General features: G+C 35.7%; 1 protein-coding gene across 2 annotated transcripts in view; it reads right to left on the bottom strand.

The window, feature by feature from the left end:
* Positions 1–21,219, bottom strand: part of BIRC6 (baculoviral IAP repeat containing 6) — a 295,513-nt gene that overhangs the window by 97,420 nt on the left and 176,874 nt on the right. For both annotated transcript variants that reach the window (XM_036749540.1, XM_036749541.1), the window contains exons 61-65: positions 20,575–20,771; positions 6,476–6,776; positions 4,901–5,118; positions 3,879–4,043; positions 3,100–3,268 (exon numbers count right to left, since the gene is read on the bottom strand). In XM_036749540.1, coding sequence (XP_036605435.1) covers positions 3,100–3,268; positions 3,879–4,043; positions 4,901–5,118; positions 6,476–6,776; positions 20,575–20,771 — 1,050 coding nt within the window. The remainder of the gene's footprint in view (positions 1–3,099; positions 3,269–3,878; positions 4,044–4,900; positions 5,119–6,475; positions 6,777–20,574; positions 20,772–21,219) is intronic.

Here is a 21,219-nt window from a genome sequence, read left to right as displayed (position 1 = left end):
TTTGGTGGAAAGAAATTTCTGTTTTGGGAATTCAGGAGCTGTGCTTGCTGAGGATGCAGTGGCTACAGCACCTGCAGAAGAAGTTGCTAGGTTGTATCTTGACAGGTGTTGCTTCCCTGGATGCGGGCTGCGGGGGTGGGGCTGAAGCAGAATTAGTGCTATTTCTAGAACTCTTGGGCTCAGGGTCTTGAACTAACTTCATAACTTTCCTAGTATAGTGCCTGGCACATAATAGGCATTTGATAAATGTTTCTTGACGTATTTCTAAGAAAAGATAACAGACAACTTGCCCAGCACATTCTGCCTCCTTGTTGCTATAGATAGGTAAGTTTACTTGCCCTCTATGTTAGCAGCTGGTGTTTACCTTGTTTTAGCACTTAATTTACATTAGTTTAACTTCTGGAAGAAATTATTATGCCACCATAAACATTCCCAAATAGATTTACAGACAAAACAGCTTTTAACCTAACTATCAAAGTATTTTTAGGGTAATCCAAAAAGCATTGTCAGACTGCTCTAGAACCGTAATTTATCACTCAATTATTAGACCTAATATCTTAAAATAGAAGTGACATAATTGTAGTACAATAATTTGATCCTGAAAGAATATTTCAAAACAAATGGAATTAACTTCCATTTAAAATGTATGTACATTGGAATAATCCCCAGAACTTAAGTGGAATACTGTTCAGAGAAGCTTAACAAGCATTGTTGAATGAATAGAAAAGTTCCAAATTCATTCATATCAAACTGAACAAATAATGTGAAATATCGTGGGTAAAAAGTATGTCATTATAGGCAGCATTTCCCATTTCCTTGCAGAAAACTGCTCTACTCTAACAACACAACTATGAAATATGAACTGAAGTTTTTATCAAATGCACTCTAAAAATCAGTAGTTTAATTTTTCAAATAATCATATAATAAAACCTGAGAATTACACATTTAAAGCAAATTTTCTTAGTTGGATTCTGCTGGCAGAACACAATATACCCAATTCTGAAACAACAAATGTACCAGTCTAATTTTAAGACCAAGTGAGCAATTAAGAGAAAAAGGACATATGTTACTATAATAGGTAGGAAAAATTGTTTCTTATATCTGCTTACCTATTAGGAATTAAGAACCATGAAAAAATCAAAACCTTTTTCTAGGCCATTTGTCATCATACTAATAAACAAAGCCTTACATACTTCAAATGATGGAGAGAACAAAAATATAGCAAGTTTATGCTGTCAAGTATCATTCTTGACAGCTCACTATGTCTCATACTCCATACCCAATCTGTTGCCAAAGTCTGTCAATTTTAACTTTACATCATTTCTCAAATATCCACCATCCTCTCCTCAGATATTGCCACCACCCCGATGGAACCTTCCTCTGCTCATGTATACAACAGGTCTTCCTGTCATAAGTCTCTCCACACCCCAGTTATCCTTCATTCAACCACCAAAGTACAGGTGAGAAACAACGTCAAGCCCATATTAAAAAATGTCCACCTGCAAGATCACGGACTATTCTTTGCCCCTCTTTGCATTCCCAGCACTTGGCACAGTGAATGGCACGTAGTAGGTCTTTAATAACTGTTTACTGATGACTACCTATGCCCTATGCAATTCCTCATCAATATATCCAAAGTATCTGCATTTTTCCCTAACAAGACTTGAGCTATTTAGATCTGACGATTGAAACAGAAGTGCTATTAATTCCATCAAAGACATGGGTATGTATAATACACACACATGCGCACGTGCACACACACACACACACGTACACGCACACGCGCACACACACAATTTAATGAGACTTGTGGATGAAATATGCTTGTTGAAATGAATGAAAACTGAACCCACTGGCAACCTCAAATAGCTCACTGGTTTCTCAAATAGAATGAACAGAAAAGACAATAAAGAAGGAATGTTTCTCAACATTAAGAACTCATCACTTGGTTTCGCTTAACAAATATCAAAGTGTAGTACAAAGTTTTATGCATTTCCACCTATTTATTCTTCCAATATGAAGATAATAGAATACGGAAAGGAGAAACCAGTAAAAAAGTAAAATCAGTGCAATATTTCACAGAAATTTAGATGGGAGGAAGAAAGGAAATGTGTGCAAATACTTAACAGCAACAATATAATATTTTTTAAAAGGTGCTTGATGTAGGAAAATTATTAAACGGAAGACCATTTGTAAGACTTGGGGTTTTTGGGGGGAGGAAATAAAGAGAGCGCAACACATGGTTACAACCAACGGTGTAGTAACAGGGAAAACTGATAGCATGAATAAAATATACAGACAACTGTCAACCTTCAGTTCAGTATTTAAAAAAAAAATCAACTTTTCCTTCCACCAATTTTTTCTGATGCTAATATATAACTGCCAATATGTAACAAAATAAACTGCTTTACTTTCACTACTTTTTAACAATATTTCATTACTATTTGCTAATCTTATGGTCACCCTAATTAAAATGACAGGAAATAAAATGCAGAAAACCAGGGAAGAAAAAAAGCTTAAAAGACTAAAAGATCAGGTCACATACTTTTGGGTATGGCAGTATGTTTTCAAAACTACTTTTTCTGGCATGTTTATGCTCCCAGGGGGATAACCTTGTCATGGTAAGCAAACATATAAGATATTTTGCACAATGAAATAATGTTAACAAAATCAGCTAATAAGTTAATAAGATCAACTAAGTGATTTCAAACATTTTCTCTTTGACATTTAAATGCAAGATTACTATTAGAACTCTAGCTTCTGTATATTATTACTTACAGAAAGAATTTCTAAAGAAATCCACTTTGTGTGGATTCTACGAACAAATGCTAACAACAAAAACTAAGAATACAATTTAACTCCTGCCACTGACATAGCTTTGAAGAATGTTATCCAACCAAAACAGCCCAGAATCAAAGCATTTCCAACAAATAAAAGGCAAACCTATCAAACTGGCCGGAAAAGCTACTGTATGTAGCCTAAAATTTTATTATGACTAAATTTTTTAATTTAAACTAACCTTGTAATAACAAGTTAAATTGTTTTTCCCACAAAGGCATGGTTCAGCAGATTAATTACAATATGATCTAGAAGAGTTACCAGAATCATTTCGGAGATAGGAGGACATCGCCGGGATGAGGCAGGACTGACTAAGTAGCTCTAGAAGAACGGATGGAAGGGCATTACTGTTCTGTCCTCTACCCTCAGGAATAGACTGTGGGTCCCCATTTGTTGAGCTGCCTGCAGGATTTATATAACTTGCAAGAACCTGAAAATGAAAAATCACTGACATAAATAAATGTTTTTACTGCCTAGAAAGAAGTCAATGGCTTCATCCAAAAGATTAATTTACTGGTTACTAGTAGCTATTTTATTCATTGAAAGAAAAGTGCCGCAGGGAGGTAAAAGGGGAGCTACTTTGTCCCTGTTATATAATTAACTGAAAGTTACAACTATTTACTTATGGTACAAGAAACAAAAATATTACTCCTTTGTTTTAATTTAAATAGAAGTCCCAACTATGAATCACAAAAAGCACTCTCTCATTTCACTAGGGAAAAAAATGTCTTACAAAGAACAACAACATATGATAAAGTTAATAATTTCTCAGATGTTATTATTATTGTATAAAATTAAAAATTAAAATTACAATTACAGATAAAATTAAAAACAATTACAAAGGTTGAGGGTGAGAAAAATCTTAGAAGTCAAAGCTGGATGGAGTCAAGTATTTCCATCTTGATAAAAAAAGTTTAGTACATAAGATCCCAAAGAAAGTTTATGAAAATGTTAAATAATGATTTCAAATGTGAAGCAATCACTCAAAAAGGCCACTAATTATGAACTGCTCATTTCACCCTTATGAGAAACAAAAATACCTGCAGGAGACAGGTGACATGTTCCTCCTCCAGTCTTTGTTTAGTTAAAGCCTGTTCCACATCCCATCCAGAAGCTGTAGAACCTGTTCCAAAGCCAGTCCCCTTGGCCCAGTAAAGCTGCTGCTCTTCTGTTGATGCATTGTTATGTGTACTTGACACTGGAGGCTTAAAAAAATTATTATTTATAAAGTAGATTTTCAAACAATTCTCTAAAAGAGGAAAAAGCTAAGGGAACATGCAGGAAATAGTGGCAAATGGTAGAACTTCTCTTTATACTATGAGGTCCTTCTTGCTTTTCAAGAAATTTTGTATTTTTGTTATACCAGCATTGTTCAGGGAAACAAATGTTATAAATTACAACATTTACTAAATAACCTTTACTATAGAAATTCATAAAATTCTATTTATAAGACACAGGTCTGATCATGTTCATTCCCCTACTCAAAAATCCTCAGGGGTTTCCTATGGTTTCTAGGGTAAATTATGAACTCTTGAGCCAATTTTGCACTGAATGTCCTCTACCATATAGTTATCAAATACTTGCCAAAATTACTTATAGCCAAAGTGAACTTGTAACTTGAACTCAATAAGCCATCTCCTTTCTCTTGCCTCTGTACAGGGTGTCCTCCACGCCTGTAAAAAATAACTTCCTTGTCTCTGTCTCTTAGTTCATTCAAGGCACACCTATTCCACAATGGTTTTCATATGTGTCCCTCTCCTACTCCTCCAAGTGTTAGTTCTTTCTTTATGAAGTAACTTTAGTTTCATTCTAATAGAATGTAAGCTTCTTGAGATAAAGAACCATTGCATTTTTGGTTTTATATTTACATAACCAAAGAGAATCTGAAGAGACATAGGTTATTAATGAGTGTTTGAAGTGATATTTTGTTCTATACCTGTGTGATCTTATAACAATATAATTATATTTAAAATGGAACCTTAAACTGCTTGCTATATGTACAATCATTTGTAGTATGATTCCATAAATTAAAAAAAAAAACAAAACGTGAGATCCAACATACCTCCGATTGACTGAGACTAGAGTTAGGAACTCTTGGGGCATGATGGCTTAGGGCAGAGAGGCAAGCAAGGATCAGGTGTACAGCCCCAATTTCCAGTGCCATTCGCCTTAGGAGTACACCATCATCAGTAGTCAATGGCGTGGAGCTAAATAAACTGCGCAGTACATGGAATGGAAGAGTTGGAAGCACATTGGCTGAAGGAGACTGCAGGATATGACCTGGGTTAAGAAGAGAGAAATAAGGATTACCAGATTATTTTAAAAGGTTATTTATGCATGATGAGGTCAAATTTACAGTGATAATAAAATGCCAGATCAAATTACTAATAATTCCACTTTCATCTGCAAACATGAAATATTTCTTACATTCCTCAGATGATATTAAGATTACCAAATATTATCCCTCTTAACTAAATATACAATATCAAAATTCTAAATGCAAATAGAATTTGGTGTATTTTGCTTGAATAAAAGTTTGCTGTGTTCTATCAAATGCACTATACTTTACAAAGCACTCACCTATCTGACTGAATGTGATGCTCACTGTGTGGCAGATAGAAGAGACACTATTTCATACTTACCTTTTTAAAAAAAAATTTGAAATTTAAAAGCTACAAAGAACACAAAAGAGGATTTAAAATTAAATTGCAAAACTGTATTTCATACCACTTGGTTTTAAAATATGTGTATAGCCTTCTTTAAAAAAAAAATATGTCCTTATTGTATAAATAAGTTTAATGCAAAAGTTTATGTAGAATCTATACTGGAGTACATACCATCTTGGGGTGAAGAGAGGAGGAGAGAGAAGGGAAAAAAATTTGAAACTCAAGAATATGTAAAACTAAGTGTTGTAAACTAGAAATAAAAAATCCAATTAAAAAAAATAAACCAAAATAAGTCCTGTTTGGGCCTTCCTTTTGAACTTCCTTCTCTTCTGTACATTTTTAAAAATGTTTTAATATGCCTCCCCTTTCTGTGTGCCATGACTTTGCTACTCCACCCCCCCCAACCATCCCTCACCCCTGCAATAACAAAAAGAGACAAAAAAAAAGACCCTTTTGAGAAATATAGGGCATCCCAAAAATCTTGTAAATATTCTGTAAAGCATCTAGCCTATAAACAAAATTAGAAAAAGTCTAATCAGTCAGGCTGGTAATTAGTTGGATTTAAGGAATCATGAAATTATTCTTCGATTATCTTTAAATAGCAAAAGCAAAAAACCAAACAAAAAGGAAAATATTTATGGGATAACAACCATCAAATAGAAGCCTTTTTATATTCTTAAATTCTAGGATGTAAAAACACCAGGGAGCACTAGGCCACCAAGAACAAAGGCAGACCAAAACACAAAACGTTTTACTCTGTCAAGTTTCTCTTTTTTAACTAGCTGTCAATTCATTATCAGACATGTCCAAATCAAGCATATGAGTTGAATTAAGCAAATAAAATATCAAGAGATAAAACTTACAAAGGACCAAATAATAAGTATTTTCAAAAATACTGAATTTTACTTGCCCATTTTAAAGGCTCCATGGTGTCTTTTCATAAAAACTGATTGTTAATTTTAAACACTTACTTCCTTCTCCATCATCTGTTACTCCTAATACTAATCGAAGTAGACACTGGGCATGTTTTCTCTCTTTTAACAGCACCTCAGCATAACCAGGCAGGCGGAGAAACAATCCAAAGGCAGCTAAAGAATGAGCAGGTATGGGAGACATTGTCTGTACTGTTGACTTAATTGGTGGAGGTTCAGCAGCAATGGTTTCTGGAGCTTCATACACCAATTCTCCTGACTGTTCAATGGTTACCCATTCAAACTGATCACTGTCCTTTGGCTTTTCTTGAGTGGTAGATGTAACTACTGGGGCACTAACCTAAAAAAGAATAAAGTTTTACTATTTTAGCTATATTTATTTTAATATCAAATTATTTCTACTTTTGGAGAAAAAAATATTTCCATTATCTTAATTAAATGAAGACAAAAATAATCTATAGAAAACCATTAAAATTATGTTTGAAACTATATATAATGAAAATTCATATCACTGTAAAAATTTAATTGCATTTACTGGATAACATATGACAACTTTTGCCTAATTACCTACTATGCCTAGCATGCCTTGCTATTCTATCCATTTTAGTTACTACTCATCATCAAAAACCAAAATCAAATACCACTTTCTATGGGAAACTTTACCTGATCTTCTTAGTTGGTAGCAGTCTGGGGGATCTAACAAATGATCTGTTTGCTTGCATGGACCTTATGCACTTATATCAAAAGAATGGGGGGGGAGGCAGGGTGCAGAGCCAAGATGGCGTCAGGAAAGCTGGTACTTGCTTACGTTCTCCCCCAAATCCCTCCAAATACCTGTAAAAAATGGCTCTGAACAAATTCTAGAGCTGTGGAAACCATGAAAAAGCAGAGGGAGGCAGGCCTTCCAGCCCAGGAGAACATGGATGGTCACCGGGAAGGGTCTATCCCGTGGTGCGGAGAGTGGAGGGCAGGCCGGCGTGGACTGTGCCAGGACAGACCAGACCCAGAATCAGCCAGCGAGAACAGGCCTTGGGGCCATGAAACAGTGAGCTGTGGCAGTTACCAGACTTCTCAACCCAAAAATGCTTTGGCAGGTTAGGGGGAAACTGCAGCATCGAGTTCAGAGCGGTCTGATCAACAGCCCTAGGGGTGGTGGAGGTGGTGCAGTGGTAGCTGTGGCAATAACAGCAAACTCCTGAGGCTGCTTCCCGAGTCCCTGGCTCACACGGTGGGAGGATTCTAGCAGCAGATCAGAGCAGGAATGCAAGGTGCCCTTTGTGGGCACAAAGGCAGATTCTCTTGCTGTGCCCTGCTTGGATCTGTACTGTGGTCCTGGTGGGCGGTTCTTGGGGGAGGAGATGCGCTGTGGTGACAGAGTCTGGGGTGACTGTGGAGTAGAAGTAGCTCTGAAAACAGCAGTGCTTGGACCCTAAAGCTTGGGACAAAGTACTCTCTACTCTATAAGCAATCATATCCTGACAAAAAGTGGAAGCTAGTGACTTTATGAGAAATCAAGATATTATAAAACAGGACCAAAGGAATGAAAAAATGGAAGACAATGTGAAATATCTCACTGGGAAAACCACTGACCTGGAAAATACATCCAGGAGAGAAAATTTTAAAATTATTGGACTAAATGAAAGCCATGATCAAAAAAGAGCCTAGGCATCACCATTCAAGAAATTATCAAGGAAAACTGCACTGATATTATAGAACCAGAGGGTAAAATAGAAATTGAAAGAATCCACCGATCGCCTCCTGAAAAAGATCCCAAAAAGAAGACTCCTAGGAATACTGTCACCAAATTCCAGAGTTCTCAGGTCAAGGAGAAAATAATGCAGGCAGCCAGAAAGAAACAATTTGAAAATTGTGGAAACACAATCAGAATAACACAATATCTAGCAGCTTTTACATTAAGGAATTGAAGGGCTTGGAATATGATATTCCAGAGGTCAAAGGAGCTAGGATTAAAACCAAGACTCACCTAGCCAGCAAAAGTGAGTATAATGCTCCAAGGCAAAATATGGACTTTCAATAAAACAGAGGACTTTCAAGCTTTCTCAGTGAAAAGACCAGAGCTGAATAGAAAATTTGACTTTCAAATACAACAATCAAGAGAAGCATGAAAAGGTAAACATGAAAGAGAATTTATAAGGGACTTACTAAAGTTGAACTGTTATGTTTACATTCCTACATGGAGAGATGATGTGTGTAATTCACAAGACCTTTCTCAGTATTAGGGGAGTTTAAGGGAATATAGACGGAGGGCACAGGGTGAGTAGAATAAGAAGGGATGATATCTTAAAAAACAAAATAAATTTAAAGGATAAGAGAGGAATATATTGGGAGAAGGAGAAAGGGAGAGACAGAATGGGGTAAATTATCTCACATAAAAGTGGCAAGAAAAAGCAGTTCTGTTGGAAGGGAAGAAGGGGCAGGTGAGGGGGGAATGAGTGAATGTTGTTCTCATGGGATTTGAACTGAGGAGGGAATAACATACACACTCAATTGGGTGTCTTACTCCACAGGAAAGTAAAGGGAAGGGCATAAAAAAAAGGAAGGGGGATGACAGAAGGGAGGGCAGATAGGGGAAGGAAGTAATCAAAAGCAAACACTTTTGAAAAGGGATAGGGTCAAGGGAGAAAACTGAATAAAGGGGGACATTATAGGCTGGAAGGAAATATAGTTAGCCTTTCACAACACGAGCATTGTGGAAGTGTTTTACATAATGATACACATGTGGCCTATGTGTTTTACATAATGACACATGTGTGATCTATGTTGAATTGCTTGCCTTCCTAGGGAGGGTGGATGGGAAGGGAAGAGGGGAAGAGAATTTGGAACTCAAAGATTTAGAAGCAGATGCTTAAAAAAAAAAGTTGTTTTTTTGCATACAGCTGGGAAATAAGATATATAGGAAATGGGGCATGGAAATCTAGTCTGCCCTACAAGAAAGTAAGGGGAAAAGGAATTGGGGGGAGTGGGGTGAAAGAAGGGAGGGATGACTGGGGAACGAGGCAATCAGAATATATGCCATCTTGGAATGGGGGGAGAGTAGAAATGGGGAGAAAATTTGTAACTCAAAATCTTGTGGAAATCAATGTTGAAAACTAAAATATTAAATAAAAATGATAAAACTGAAAATTAATAATTAACATTTACAAAAGACTTCAAAGATTTAAAAGTACTTTACATGTATTGCGTCATTTGATCTTCCCCAAAATCCACTGAAGTAAGTGCTACTGTTATATTCATTTTACAACTCTGGAAACTGAGATTCAGACAAGCCAAGTGACAATTCCTATGGTCACAAAGATAGTAAGCTGGAGTGGCAGGATTCAACCATAGGGTCCAACTTCAAATCCATAATTCTTTCAACTATAACATATTGTGCCTAATTTTGTATTATATTAGCAGAGTGGATAGAAACTTGGCCATGGAGTCAGACTCACTGGGTTGTAATTCTGTCTTCTGACATAATGGTTGCATGACCCTGGGCAGGTCAGTGAATTGCTCAGTGTCCACAGGCAACTCTCTCAGATAGCGTATTGCTGAGCAGGTACTAATCTATAAATTTCCCCAGGGAAGAAAGAAATTGCAGTTCTAGACCAAAACAAAAACATTAGACCACATCCATTGCATATTCCACTAACTAGGCTATAAACCCCAAACTAAATTTGTGTCTCAACCAACAACTAGAGCAGACATTTGATGTATTTGTTGGATTTAACAGATAATACTCATTTTATCCTCACAACAACCTGGGACATAGGTGTTGATACATTTTATGGATGAGAAACTGTGGAAGTAACCTACACAGAATAAAAAAGCTAGTAACTTTATGAAGCTGGATTAAATGTAGTTTGAGTAAGAATGTCTCACATATTCCTCTCCAAGAAGAACAACACAAACTATGAAGATTTAAAACAACAGAAATCAAGCAATGAAAATGGGGACGTCTCATCATAAAGAACATGCTCAAGTGAAATGGACCATCATCGTTATCTCTAAAATGTGACTGGCACTTTTAATACAACTCTATACTGTCTGGGTTTGACTTTGTCCATAGGATCTTCTGTAAGACAAAGTGAAAAAAGAGGTCTTCCAGACATTTCCCCTTGAGGGTATTCTTGGGTGAGGGCAAAGCCAAATGGAAGAATCCCGTATGTACACACCTAAAAGTAGATGCAAATCTCCACATTGGTCCTAGAATTTTTGCTCTCCAGATCTTCAGAAGTGGGTATTTAAAAAAGATTAATTTTCCAGGGATAGAAAAATAAGGGAAGGAATCAATGACAATATCCACTTAAGAATTTATCTAAGTCTATCAACTTCATTGAAAGTTATATGGTAGGTACTATTAAGGGGACAATAAACCATTCTCACATTCTACACTATCATACCTAGAAACAATGATTCTAGCAATGGTGTGTATCTATAGTGGCAACTAATTACCATAAATTTTGTACACCAATGAAAAGAGAATATTTGAAATAGCATAACTTAGAACAGTTTTTCAGGTATTTTATAAAATAAGCATCCAAGAACTGAAGGGGTGGAGCAGGAGTAGGACTCTAGATGTCTTACTTTTCTAAAAGGAAAAGAACTTCTGAGCAATGTGAGGAAAGACTCTGAAGTAGATAAAAAAGAAAACTACTTAGTTAATAATAATAGGAATGTAAGGATAAGTTGTAGTATATAATACAGTCATAGCCGAAAGAAAATTTCATAGAATCAGAATATTTGAGAATTAGAAGGAACCTCACCAGAAGTAATTTATTGCAAACTGCACCTATTCACAGTCTTACCCTAAGACATCACTAACCAGTGATCAGAGTCCATGCTTAAAGATGTCTAGTGTAAGAAAACTCATTATAGATAGAGTTCTGTCCATTTCTTATTTTATAGTGTAGATTTTTTTTAAATGGGACCGGAATTTATTCAAATTAATGCATTATTATAATCAATTAAACAATTCTATATAATCATGAAATACAGAAAAGCTAACTTAAAATCTAATAAAAATGTTACATTATCAACCTTTCCTTAAGAATTTGTAAATATTTTAACAAAATTGTATTAAAATGTCTGTGTGTGTTTTCAAATTGTATCAGGTTTGGATTCTGTTGTCTTAGACTTCTTGTGGTCATACATGGACTTTGAAATATTAGTCCTCCCTGGGTTTCCAACAGCAGCCTCTCTTTTGACAACTCAGGTTTTAATACACCATTTATACATTTGTTCGAAAACTTTCTTTAATGAGAAGTAGAGAAATGAGTACCATATTTAAGAAACAGAAAAGTCACCTTGTGCCAGACACTTATAAATTGAGATGTCGCTACTGTCTTCTTAATTTCCATTTGGCTAAATCTATATTTCAGAATCATATATAAAACACTTAATTTTCTAAGTGCTTTCGCATTTCGCATACATATCTTTTCATTTAAATTTCCCAGAATTACAAATAACTTTTTGGACAGTTTTCAAATAATATGCTTCTTGAAATATTTTGTCATAGTGTATCTAATGTTAAAATGTTCCATAATTAGAAAATCATAATGAAGTCATTGGTCAACATTTGCTTTTGGTCTGGGTTTGTGATTTCATAGGTCTGAGGATATCCTGGAACATCAAACTCCCACGCCTCTGCTGCATATCTGCAACTTACAGTTTTAGTGATTTGCTTAGGGCAAAGAGAGGGAAAGTGACTTTTTCCTGGTTCCATTGCCAGTATGAGTCAAAGGCAGTACATAAATATAGGTTGCCAGGGTGCCTCTCAAGTCAAGATAGTGGTGATTAAAAGGATGGTATAGCTAGGATCACAATGTTGTATGCAATAAAAAAAAATGATGTTCTGATTCAAGGAAGATATTTTGAATAGATGTGCTGGTATAGAAATGCCTGTGAACAATATTTTATCCACAGTGTTGATTAATTTAGAACTTGAAGGGCCTTGAAAGGCCATCTATTTCAAACTCTTCATCTGAAGAGATGAGAAAATGGAATTCTACTTCTGAGTTTTAAGATAATGCTACATATTAAATACATATTAAGTGAAGAAGTAATGGGAATAATGTTTTAACCTGAAAACTCAGGTTCATTGTAACATAAAATGACACTATTACAAACTGCATAACAAGGAAATAGTGCATTAAATTAAGACTTTTTTTTCTCTTTTGTGAATAGGTAAACAAAGAAATTTAAAGCCTACCTAAGGACTCCATACAACCAGATGAATATAGCCATATTAATTATGTGAAGAATGTTGAAACAGAATTAAAATGGTAGAGGCATTAATTTTATCAATGCTTAAACACACAGAATGTCTCATTCCATTAAGCTCTGTCCTGACCCTTTTGTCTGATCCTGAGCTGCTTAGCTATAGACATAGATATAAAGAGGAAGACAGTAAGAAATATGAGGCTTTCATTTAAAATTGGGGAGAAAGCAGAAGAGATAGATGATTAAAACAGAAGGGTGTGAATAATACATTAATTAGATAGATAACATTTGTATATTAAGAGAAATTTTAATTGTATTACTTGAAGCAATGAGAAACTATAGTCAGTATTATAACTCAGATTCATCTGAAAGAGCAAATAGGGTTACCTAGCATTAAGAGTTTTCAATGTGCTTATTGTTGTTGTTTAGTTGTTTTTCACTAATGTCCAACTCTTCATGACCCTTTTCGGGGTTTTCTTGGCAAAGATACTGGAGCAATTCACCATTTTCTTCTATAGCTAGTCTTACAGATGAGGAAACTGAGACAAGAAAGGGTTAAGTGACTTGCCCACAGTCACACAACTAATAAGTATCTAAGGCCAGATTCAGGTCTCCTGATTCCAGGCCTAGCACTCTATCCCACCTAGCTGTTTACACTTATGAACAATTTTAAAATCTCTGAAGCCCTATTCTAATACTTCTTGTGGTATGGAGGGGATTTTGGGTTTCCTACCAAAATATGGAAAGCCCTTACCAATCTGAAAAGGATTTATTATATGGCCAGTGACAGCACGTATACCTATTTTCAAAAGACCAGTCTGGCTAAACATGAAGAGGTTAAATTACAGGTAGGTCATAAAGTAATGGAATTTTTTGAACACAGCAACGCTCAAAGTTATATGCGGAATATGAACCAAACCAGTGAAGGGAATAATTATAAGGATGAAATTACAAAGCCCTAAATGATTGCAGTATGAACTTCAAGGGCTACATCCTGATTTTTCTTTTTTGTGGAGGGAGTGGACCTGAGGTTTAATAGCTGCAAAAGAACTACTCCTCAGTTTCACTTTAGGAAACTATCTAAAAATGTATGTCAAGCACTTGCTGTGCAAAAGACAATCTTAGAAAGGGTGAGAGAGATTAAGCAACTTGCCCTGCAACACACATCAAATAAATGTCAAAAGACTAGACCTGAGCTCACATTTTCCTCACTCTAAAGGCCAGCTTCCTCTTCTCTATATAACACTGACTCTCAGGTCCCAGATAATGGGAGGTGGAGTCAATGTGGCAGAAAAAGAGGAAGCAGTACCATCTAGCTTTCCACTATACTTTGTTCATAATGATGCAGAAAAAGTAATATAATGAATTATAATCAGGAAAGCTAAGAAAATATTCTTGAGTCATTTTTACAGCCAAGAGTGTTTTAGGGAGATAGAGGTCTCTGGAGCATTTCCGTATCCAGGGACTGAAATGGAAAAGGGCCAAGACAGGGAACCAGGGAAAGAAAAAATGAGGGCATAAAGTGGCAGCTCTGTTGTCCGCTACTAGTTTCAGGTCACATTCGGAGTGGAGGTGCAGTCGGCCCTAGCTGTATGCCCAAAGAACAAGTACAGGAAAAGAATAGTGTGGCACTGATCCTAGGAGCAGAAAAGTGATTCAGTGTTAGTCTTCAGATCAGCATATAAGCCTACAGTGGAATAAGCAGGGCAGGAATCTAAGACCAAAGGGGAGTCAACAATCCAATTGCCCTGAAGGTACAGAGCCTCCCAGTGTATTCCAGGTTTCAAACAAACATTAGAACATTAACTCTATAATTTGAGGACCTGGTATTCAACTTTTTACTGCATGTGTATTATAGGTTTGTTGCTAATAGGAACTGAATTCTAAATGACATACATTTGTTTGTTTGGTTTTTTTGGCAGGGCAATTGGGGTTAAGTGACTTGCCCAAGGTCAAACAGCTAGTACATGTGTCAAGGGTCTGAGGTCGCATTTCAACTCAGGTCCTCCTGACTCCAGGGCTGGTGCTCTACTCACTGCGCCAGTAAAACACATTTGAAAATGTACTAAAGAGGTTCATGATTTGGCTTCCTTAATGTGGGGCATACTTTTTACTTATTAGCCCAGAAGGCTCTGAGTCCAGGAGCAGATGACTGAAATTAGTTTACTATATTAGTTTACTGAAATAAATAGTTTATTGAAATTCCCAACTAAAAGAAGATGACAAAGCCAATCCTCGGCCAGGATACTGCAAAGGTCAGACCAAGAGGGCAGTGATTAGATCTCACACTGGTTCATACCACATTATGAGCACTTGAAAATTTGCGGCCCACAACCTGAGCTGTGAAAGCAGAAGTATGTAAGAAGACAGGAGCTCAGACTAGCATCTTCCCTATCAGTATGCATGGCCCAGAGCTCATATAAAGTTCAAACATGAGAGGCAGGCTGGAAAAATGAGCAAAAAATACCAGCATAAAGAACTATCCTGATAACAGAGAAATGTAAGACACAAACAGAAAGGAAGAGAATGACTCAAAAACATCTACAAACAAAGCTTAAAAGAAAAATGCAACTTGAAGACAAGGCCAACAAGAATTCCCACACAAGGTTTGTTTGAAAGAGCTTAAAAATTATGTTTAAAATCATATGAGAACAATGAAGGAAAAAATTAGAAAAGAAGCACAAGTTTGAGAATAAAAATATGAAGAGACCTAGTAGCTAGAAAAAGTACAAAACTTGATGAAAGAAAGTAATTCCTGGAAAATAAGAATTAGCCATATGGAAATTAAGGACTCTATGAGACATGAAGAAATAACAAATGCTAAAGGATAAAACAAGATCTAGCAGCTTCTATATTAAGGGATCAAAGGGCTTGGAATATGATATTCCAGAGGTCAAAGGAGCTAGGATTAAAACCAAGAATCACCTACCCAGCAAAACTGAGTACAATGCTCCAAGGCAAATTATAGATTTTTAATAAAATACAGGACTTTCAAGCTTTCTAAGTGAAAAGACCAGAGCTGAATAGAAAATGTGGCTTTGAAATACAAGAAACAAGAGAAGCATGAATAGGTAAGCAGGAAAGAAAATTCATAAGGGTGTTATTAAAGTTAAACTGTTTTGTTTACATTCTTACATGGAAAGATGATGTGTATAATTCATGAGACCTTTCTCAATATTAGGGTAGTTGAAGGGAATATACATATATATAGACAGAGCGTACAGGGGGAGTTGAATATCAAGGGATGATATCTAAAAAATAAAATAAAATTAAGGGGTGAGAGAGGAATATATTGAGAGAGAGAGAAAGGGAGAGATAGAATGGGGTAAATTATCTCACATAAAAGTAGTAAGAAAAAGTAGTTCTGTGGGAAGGGAAGAGGGGGTAGGGGAGGGATAATGAGTGAATCTTACCCTCAACGGATTTGATTTGAGGAGGAAATAACATACACACTCAATTGGGTATCTTATCCCACAGGAAAGTAGGGGAAAGGGGATAAGAAAGGAGTGATGATAGAACGGAGGGCAGATGGGGGGGGACGAGGTAATGAAAAGCAAACACTTTTGAAAAGGGACAGGGTCAAGGGAGAAAACTGAATAAATGGGGACAGGATAGGATGGAGGGAAATACAGTTAGTCTTTCACAACATGACTATTTATGGGAGTGTTTCGCATAATGATACATGTGTGGCCTATGTTGAATTGCTTGTCTTCTTAGGAAAGGTGGGTGGGGAGGGAAGAGGGGAGAGAATTTGGAACTCAAAGTTCTAAAAGCAGATTCTCAAAAAAAAAAATTGTTTTTGCATGCAACTGGGAAGTAAGACATACAGGCAAAACAGTTGGTATTGCATGGAACTGGGAAATAAGATATATAGGCAATGGGGCATAGAAATCTATCTTGCCCTACATGAACGTAAGGAGAAAGGGGATGGGGGGTGCAGTGACAGAAAGGAGGGCTGACTGTGGAATGGGACAATCAGATTATATGCCATCTTGGAGTGGGGGTGCGGAGAAAAATGGGGAGAAAATTTGTAACTGAAAATCTTGTGGAAATCAATGTTCAAAACTAAAAATATTAAATAATAAAATATGAAAAACGTTTAAAAAATGTTAGCTATAACAGACCTTTGGAGAAAACTGAGTGAAACCTTTTTGTCAGCAGCACACAGCACCTACACACTAACTGACTGAGTAACAGGGCATAAAAAAATCAAAATCAAATATAGAAAGGTAGAAATATTAAATGCATTCTTTTTGGATTATAATGAGCTAAAAAATTACATTCAACAGAGAACAGTGGAAAGAGATTTGACGTCCCAAAATTTATGGGATGCAGCCAAAGCAGTACTTAGGGGAAACTTCATTTATTTATTTATTTGTTTGTTTATTTGTTTATTTATATATTTATTTCTCTAAATTATTACAAGAATAAAATTGAGAAAGAACAGATCAATAAATTGGGCATGCAATTGCAAAAAAAAAAACCCCTAGAAACAAAACAAATTAAAAATCCCCAATTAAGCACCAAATGAGAAATCCCGAAAATCAGGTGAGATTGAAAGTAAAAAAAAAAAACAAACCAAACTATTGAGTTAATAAATAAAACTAGAAACTGGTTTTATGGGGAAAAAAAACCAAGCCAGTTAGAGAAGTACTTAGATCAACCCCATCATAGAAAAAGAAACTGAAAAAGCCATTAATAACCTCCCTAAGGAAAAATCCCCAGGGCCAGATGGGTTCCCAAGTGACTTCTACCAAACACTTTAAGAATTAATTCCAATACTATACAAACGAGGATAAACCAGAAGCCTTGCATTAAACGAGGGGTGAAACAAGGATGGCCAATATCACCACAATTATTCAATACAGTACTAGAAATATTAGCTATAACAATAAGAGAAGAAAAGGAAACTGAAGGAATTACAATAGGCAGTGAGGAAAACAATGCTATCATTCTTTGCAGATAATATGATGGTATACTTACAGATCCCTAGAAAACCAACTAAAAAACTACTTGAAATAATTAACAACTTTAGCAAAGTTGTATGATACAAGACAAACCCATATAAATTATCAGCATTTAATATAACCAACAAAGCCCAGCAGCAAGAGATAGAGAAATTTCATTTAAAATAACTGTAAACAACATAAAACACTTGGGAGGCTACCTGTTAAGACAAACCCAGGAACAATATGAGCACAATTGTGAACCATTTTTCAAACAAAGTCAAATCTAAACAACTGGAAAAATATGAATTGCTTATGGGTAGGCCGAGCCAATATAATAAAAATGACAATTCTACCTAAGTTACCTAGCTTATTCAGTGCCATACCAATCAAACTAGTAAAAAATTATTTTAGAGAGCTAGAGAAATAACAACCAAATTTATGTGGAAGAGCAAAATTACAAGAACCTCAAGGGAATTAATGAAAAAAAAATGCAAAGAAAGACTGTCTAGCAATACCAGATCTCAATTATACTATAAAGCAGTAATCATCAAAAAACTATCTGAAACTAACTAAGAAACAGAGTGGACAGTGGTACTAGCTAAGAAACAGTAGAACAGATTAGGTACACAAGACACAGTAGTAAATGGGCATTGTAACCTAGGGCTTGTTAAACCCAAAGACCTCAGCTTTTGGGATAATAACTCACTATCTGATAGAAACTACTGGGAAAACTAGAAAACAATGGGGCACAAACTAGGTATAGACCAATATCTCACACCATGTACCAAGATATACCAAGATAAGGTCAAAATGATTTAGATTTAGACATGATTTAAACATAAAGGGTGACAGCATAAGCAAATTAGAAGAGCAAGGGATAGTCAACCTTTCTATAAAGAAGGGAAGAATTCATGACCAAACAAGAGACAGAGAGCATTACAAAATGTAAAACAGATAATTTTGACTATACTAAATTAAAAAGCTTTTGCGCACATAAAACCAATGTAACCAAGATTAGAAGGAGAGCAGAAAGATGGGAAACAATCTTTACATCAAGTGTCTGATAAGGACCTCATTTCTCAAACAGATGGAGAACTGAGTCAAGCCATTTGCAATAGCGCTCATATAGGAACAGGCAGTTTTCAGACGAAGAAATAAAAGCTATCTATAGGCACATGAAGAAGTGCTCTAAATCACTGTTGATCAGAGAAGTGCAAAATAAAACACCTCTGAGGTATCACCTCACACCTGTCAGATTGGTTAATATGCCAAATAAGGAAAATGATAAATGTTGGAGAGGATGTGGGAAAGTCGGGACACTAATGCACTGCTGGTAGAGTTGTGAACTGATCCAACCACTCTGGAGAGCAATTTGGAACTATGCTCAAAGGGCAATCAAACTGTGCATACCCTTTTACCCAGCAATACCACTTCCAGGTCTTTGTCTCAAAGAGATCATAAAAAAAGAAGAAAGAATCTATGTGTGCAAAAATATTTAAAGCAGCCCTTTCCATGGTGGCAAATTATTGGAAATTGAGGGGATGTTCATCAATTGCGGAATGGCTGAACAAGCTGTGGTACATGAATGTAATGGAATACCACTGTGCAATAAGAAATAGTGAACAGGCAGATTTCAGAAAAACCTGGAAAGACTTGTACAAACTGATACAAAATGAAAGGAACAGAACCAGGAAAACACTGTACGCAGCATTAGCAACATCATGTGATGATCAACTACGAATGATGCAGCTCTTCTCAACAACAGAAGACAAGTAGGAAGGACTCATGACTAAATATGCTATCCACATCAAGATAAAGAAATGATGGACTCTGAATGCAGAGGGAAGCATGCTTTTCTTGCTTACTTTATTCTTTTTCGTAATTTTTTTCTGTTGATATGTTTCTTCTTTCACAACTGTTATTAATATGGAAATATGTTTTACATGATGGGATATATATAACCTATATCAAATTGCCTACCATTTAAGGAAGAGAGGAGAGAAATGGAGGGAGGGAAAAAATATGTAATTCAAAATCTTGGAAAAACGAATGCAGAAGATTTTTTTGACATGTAATGGGGGAAGAAATAAAATATTAAATAGCAAAAAAAAAAATGTTTTGTGGTCTAAAAAAAAACAAACAACAACAACAACAACAAAAAAAAACACCAACTCAAATACTACTTTTTTCCAGGAAACCTTTTATAATGTCACTCAACTGGAATTGATTGTTCCCCTCTCAACCAAATGACCTGACATAGAACTTTGCTTCATTGTGTAACACTGTGTATTATAGTTATCAAAAATTGTTCCACACATTAAAGCATATTAATGTAGGCTCCTTATCTATAATCTCTATCTCCCAACACTTGAAAAAGAATGGTTTTAAAAAAGAAAAAGTCTACACAAAATAAAAAATGAATAGATTTGCTCTATCATTGTCATCCCAAATGGCAAGGTGATTCTTAAACAGCTCTGGAGCAGGAAGGGTCATGTCCAACTCTATAACACGCTCAGTGTTAACGACTCAGAGACTGACTGAAGGTATAGATGGGTATTTTAAAAACATATATCATGTAAGAAAGAAATAAAAAGAGTACTACATATAAAGAAGTAAAATGGAGTCATGAAGGGTTGATCTTAGTGTCAGGAAGAACTGAGGTCAAGTCCTGCTGCTGGTACATACTTGCTGAGTGGCTGTGGACAATTGCCCAAAAGTATAATTAAACTGCTGTTAATCTGTACAAGCTTCCATCCCAGGATGTTTCCCTTATTGAAGAAATCACACCTCTGATCAGAGAGACAGATGTGTGTACACCTGTGTGTACACACACACACACATGTAAAACATGTCCTTATAAAAGAAGATAGATTTTAAAACAGAAAATTTTCATACAAACTAAAAATGGAAACATTAGACAGAAAAATATTATACTTGTATTATATGTAAATAACGAATTCAACTTACTTGTTGAATTACATCTGGATATAGCATGGGCAATCTCTCTGCAATAAGAGCCAAACCACCCATTCCTGCAAAAACTTGCAATGGTGATTGAATAGGGCAGGTTTCGAGAAAAGATTCATCCAACACTGCTTCCATACATTCATCATTTGGAGTGATAATTTCATCTTCTGCACAGCTCCCAAGTAAGTCAACGTGATCTACCGTGATGTAATGAAAAGGAAGAAAGATATAAAAGAAGGATGTAGCATTACTACATTTATAGCATTTACTTCATTTAAAAAAATCAGGTGAAGCTATCTTGCTTATTTAAAAAAATCATAATTTAATGAGAATAACTTAATTTTTTCCTGAGTATAAGAATACAAATAATAGAAAGATTACAAAAGTTTCTCAGGCCTCTCCAAGGGATTTGAGGACTAGGAGTGAAGATTAAAAATATTACTGGATGCATATCCTATCAGATTCCAAAAAGTGATCTGAAAATAACTTCTCCAGCTAAAATATGTGTCCTATTAGATAAGTGAAACCATAAATCCTAGAGATTATCTAAAAAGCCAAATTGTAAAGATACAAGATATTTCACCCTAATCTCCAATTCTATGTCCTTCCTTGAGTTCTTCATTTTGTACCCTACAAATAATTCTG

The sequence above is a fragment of the Trichosurus vulpecula genome, chromosome 3, assembly GCF_011100635.1.
Source record: "Trichosurus vulpecula isolate mTriVul1 chromosome 3, mTriVul1.pri, whole genome shotgun sequence".
NCBI classification, from domain to species: domain Eukaryota; kingdom Metazoa; phylum Chordata; class Mammalia; order Diprotodontia; family Phalangeridae; genus Trichosurus; species Trichosurus vulpecula.
This window is presented reverse-complemented; position numbering and strand designations above follow the sequence as displayed.